General features: G+C 35.7%; 1 protein-coding gene across 1 annotated transcript; it reads left to right on the plus strand.

Annotated features, from left to right (window-relative positions):
- The first annotated feature begins 1288 nt into the window (after nt 1-1288).
- On the plus strand, nt 1289-4501 carry LOC130014381 (tripartite motif-containing protein 2-like). The gene has a single exon (XM_056103498.1). The coding sequence runs from the start codon at nt 1837-1839 to the stop codon at nt 3091-3093; it is 1257 nt and encodes a 418-aa protein (XP_055959473.1). The 5' UTR covers nt 1289-1836; the 3' UTR covers nt 3094-4501.
- Nucleotides 4502-5104: the final 603 nt, after the last annotated feature.

Genomic DNA, 5104 nt, shown 5'->3' on the forward strand with positions numbered 1-5104 from the left:
TATCTTATATTTATGGCGAGCTCTCCTTACATTTCTAAAATGGTTTCATTCAAGATAACGTTCAAATAGCGCAGCGACCATGTTTACGGTGAAAGTACAATGAGACCGTCCACCACAATAGTATACATGACAGGGTAGGTAAACACGTGACAGGATAACTAAAGACATGACAGGGTAACTAAACACATGCCAGGGTAACTAAACACATTCCATTTAGATGGTATCATCAATATATCATATCATTTAGCTAAAGAAATGAGTTCGGTCCGATAACCGTAAACACAATAGTTTCTTATTTTGGCCTATTATAATATCATACTTCACATCTGTGTAATTTAAAATATCTGCCAATACACGGTATAGGTCGTAATGATAGGATAACAGGCCCGGCCCGTCGTAACAAAATGCATACTGGGCAAGGGGGAAGGGGGTAGGGTATGCTCTCGGCGCAAGGGGCCAAAAATTGTAAGCAAATCGATCAATTTTTTCCAAATTATTAAGACGGGGCTCCTCCCTTACGATGTTCAACGCAGCTTCTACTCTCTTACTATGCGAAAAATTACAGCGGTCGATTAGTTAGTTACAATTTGAGTGGATGTCTCAAAACTAACTATTTAATGAAGAAATGTGTAGCTGAATTTTAACTTATAAATTAAATAGTTTGTAATAGCTTGAATTCGAAAATCAGGGTAACAGCCTCTGTTAAGAATTATTGAAAATTAGTTCCACCCTACAATATAAAAACAAACAAGACATGTATAATACATCATCATACAAGACAGAAGTATATGTACATACAATAATTACAATAAAAATATGTTACATATATAACCTCCTCATAGTAATATCAGATGTACTACAAAGAGTGAGCATACTCTGTCCCGGTCACGATATCAGAACACGACGCTAAGATAATCTCGGTGTCCTACGTCATCAACAGAGTAACAAAATCAGTGACGTAATGGTAACGTGTGTAGGATATTTTAGAAAGACAGAGGATATCCTGCGTCGTGCATGACAATCGTTACACGAGTTTCAAATGTTGAAGTCTTGTTTGATGAAGTTATCCCACAATAGAAATAGTTAAAGTGAATTTCGTGGATTTTTCCGTTTCGTTACGAATGGGGATATTACGATGTCTGTCGGAGACCCCACGAGAAAACCAATTTTGCTCGATTTCGATCAATTATCAAGTATCTTTGACTTCTGGAATGGCACATATACTTTTTATTTAAATCTACACGCTATCTTACATTTATGGCGAGTTCTCTTTACAATTTTATAATGTTTTATCATGCCATTTAAGACGGGTCGTAGCTGGATCCCCGTTCCATTCAAGATAACGTTCAAATTGTGCAGCGACCAGTACGGTAAAGAACAATGTTGCAGTCCAGCATAATTGTACACATGACAGGGGTAGCTAAAGACATTACATTTGAAATGCTAACATTAGATCATGTTTCATATGTATACCACTTGTAAAAGATCCGCCCCTAAACCCCGAACTTTTAAATAGAGAGGGATATAAAGATAGATATCTAAAGGTGTATATAAAAGGTATATAGTCGTGTGGTATAACCAGTATAAAGACAGGGGTATAACGTTAGATATCTAAAGATAGATTTGTTTAGTAGTATGTTATAACCTGTATACATCACAATACTGTAATGTAGGACAAGTGTCTATTTCAATTCGGTAATGTGAACAACCATATAGATATAATCTGTGAATATTGCTGTACGTTTAATCCAAACCCTGTTTAAATTGGACATTCTTTGTTGAAACTTGGATGTACTTTTTGCACGGGACCCTACTGTGTTATAGATTTCTCTAAATATGGCGGAGGGAGACGATAATACACATAGCTGTAGTATCTGTTTAGAGGATTTTACTAAACCTAAAATACTACCATGTTTTCACACGTTTTGTGAACAATGTATAGACGACCATATCAGAGCACATTCACATCTCAACAAGTTTAATTGTCCTAATTGTAGGATCGACATTCAAATACCTGATGGTGGTGCAAGTGGGTTTTCAACAAACATTTATATTCAACCGAAAAGTAAAACGGAAAAACATTTCTGTCCGAGACACAAGGCAAATGAAATAGATTTTTATTGTCGAGATTGTTCTGTTGCTGTTTGTAGTAGATGTCTTATATTGGATCATACAACTCACTTAAAAACTGACCTTAATGACGTAGACCAAGAAATCAGAGGAAAGTTAAACATTATAAAGGGGGAGTTAGAAGAGAAGGTTGACGAAGTCGCGAAACATTGTGAATCTTTAACCAATCAAATATCTGATATCAAGAACCAAGCTAAAATAGCCTGTGATAATGTCGATACACAGGTTAAACAAGTTTGTAAAGAAGTCAGAAAACATGGCGGTGACATAAAATGTGAGATGAATAAAATTCGTGACGACGAAAGTAAAAAGTTACAGACATTACATGACGATATGATCCAAATGAAAAGTTCTCTACAGAACAGTTTGAAATCTGTGAATGAAGTGTTAAATGGTAAATCTACATTTCCAGTTGTAGATGCGTTAACCAATGTACAAACACTGACAAAAGATAGCAGATCAACCAGTTTAGATATACCCCCAGTAAGATATGTCCATTATCCTATGGTAGATATAGATGTTAAAACATTAAAACTACTACTAGGTGAAATAGAAACAATGGAGTCACCAACCTGGACATCTAGTTTTAGTTTGTATCGGGTGAAGACAGATGAGTACTACTCTGGTGATGATATAATGATACAAGGAATGCCATGGTATGTAGATGTTAGACGTCTTTCAGATACATCAACATTAGCATGTTACCTGAATCTGAGAGGAGTAGATGATAAAACAGTTAAATCCGTTACAGCTAGTTATACACGAAAACTATTAAATATAAACGATGTGAGTAAATCTATAGTGAAACAACGTACAGATCCATTTACACCTGGTGATGGAAAGGGTAGTAGTAAGTTGATAGAGTGGAATAAACTAGAAGATGTGAGTGAAGGATTTATAAACAACAATAAAACATTTACTGTGCAGGCGTCTGTAAAAATAAACAACATAGAACGATACTAACATTTATATTAGATAACATAGTATGATAGATCGGTGTCATCATAATACAAGAACATATCCACAGAACATATGTGAATAAAATAGATTTTAAATCTTTTTGTTTCAACTAATACAACGTTATATAGGTATGTATCTATGGTCGTGTGTGTAATAATAACTGATACAGTGTAAAGTTTGTGTCTATGGTTGTGTGTACAATGAATCGGTAAATAACTATTAACTGTGTAATGGTATCAGTTATGTGTAATATTAAATAGCTATTAACTATAAAGATATCATTTGTGTTCACTTGAGGTTGTAACGGTAAATTTAAGACGATTATGTGATACACAAAAACAAGGTGATTTATAGACAATTTATATAATTTAATATAATTTATCGACAGAAGATGATAAGAAGATAATAATTGTATTTATATAATTTTATGTTATTTATTGACAGAAGATGATTAGAAGATAATAATTGTGTTATGTAAAATGTGATATTTATAAACCAGGACCCACTTGAAGCACGAGGCTTAATAGACTGATTATTTAATAAACAAAAGGTTGGTTATCAGAGCCCCCCCCCCCTCGCCCTCCCCACCCTACCCTGAAAGTTCTTACCCCTCTTATTGGCCCCAGAATTGTGTTATGTAAAATGTGATATTTATAAACCAGGACCCACTTGAAGCACGAGGCTTAATAGACTGATTATTTAATAAACAAAAGGTTGGTTATCAGAGCCCCCCCCCCCGCCCTCCCCACCCTACCCTGAAAGTTCTTACCCCTCTTATTGGCCCCAGAATGCTGATTTTGGTGGAAACGTCCCATTAGATGCACCAATGTGTCTTGTATAATGTCTTTTTAAGGTTTACCGAGTCTCATCATTGACTTCGAAATCACTCTCGACAATCCAATATGGCGGAGATTCCAAATGGCGTCAAATCTTATATCATACATATGGCTTTCAATATGTCTTCATATAGGTTATTAATGCTACATAGTCTGGATCAGCCGATATTTTGGAATTTCGGGATAGGTCAACGTGTATCAGCTCTTAAAGTTTCGAATTAACAACCAACTCGGATTTAGTAGATATGACCACCTGTACGACGTTATCACCTAAAGAGATTTCAAGTTTTATATGAATTATATTTGGAGGGTAGTTCAAAATAACAGGGAATATAAATCATCTGTACTCAGCTTCATTATTGCTTATTGATTAATATATACTATATTTATTATGTATTATAACTATAGCCTATTCTTTGCTTGATAAAGATGAGAGGACCCTCGTGGAAACGTTGCCATAGAAATAAATCTGTTAAGTAGCTTGTATTCCATATAACCGTGTTATGTTTTTTAATTGGTGGTTGGTGTATTTGTAGACATTTTAAATATTGCAATAAATAAATTATACCACCCAGCTCTTAGTTTCTTTCGTAACTCTGTGAATAACATCGTTGGGTCACGTACAATAGTTGGTTGTCATAACAACATGTTGTGACGGGTGTCGTGCACAAGAATAAAGACAGACCTTCATTGACCAGCTTTCGGTTCAATCGAACACGTTTACGGAACAACCTTAAGCTAACGAAAATCTTTAAAACCTGAATGGAATTTCATCTTAAAGCAATACATATGAGGCATTTTAAATCAGGAAGCTAATTCTGCACAGGGTATGTAGATAGGTGCACGATAGCCATGTCGGGTCTAAATATTAAGGCTAACTGCGGATTTCGTCAAGGTCGCGAGATTTTAATAGGGTTAGGACACGTGAGTATGTGGACTAGGGATAGGGTTGGCGCTAGCCATGTTTATATCTCGTGACCTTTGATCAAATCTGCAGTTGACCTTACTATTTAGACCTAACGATGATTCCTTGTAGCCAATAGACTGAAGCGGGACATGGCGTTAAGGCATGGGGTGGGGGTGCAGAGGAAATAAAATTCGGGTGAGTGGCCGGGTTTGTCGGGGAAAATTACTGTCTGTAAATAATATTCTTATGGTATTAGTTGCATTGGGGTCCA

Source organism: Patella vulgata, chromosome 9, assembly GCF_932274485.2.
Source record: "Patella vulgata chromosome 9, xgPatVulg1.2, whole genome shotgun sequence".
In the NCBI taxonomy this organism is placed as follows: Eukaryota; Metazoa; Mollusca; class Gastropoda; family Patellidae; genus Patella; species Patella vulgata.

Bases quoted from the DNA above. Each gene is read 5' to 3' on its own strand.
- LOC130014381 (XM_056103498.1), top strand. From the start codon at position 1,837: ATGGCGGAGGGAGACGATAATACACATAGCTGTAGTATCTGTTTAGAG.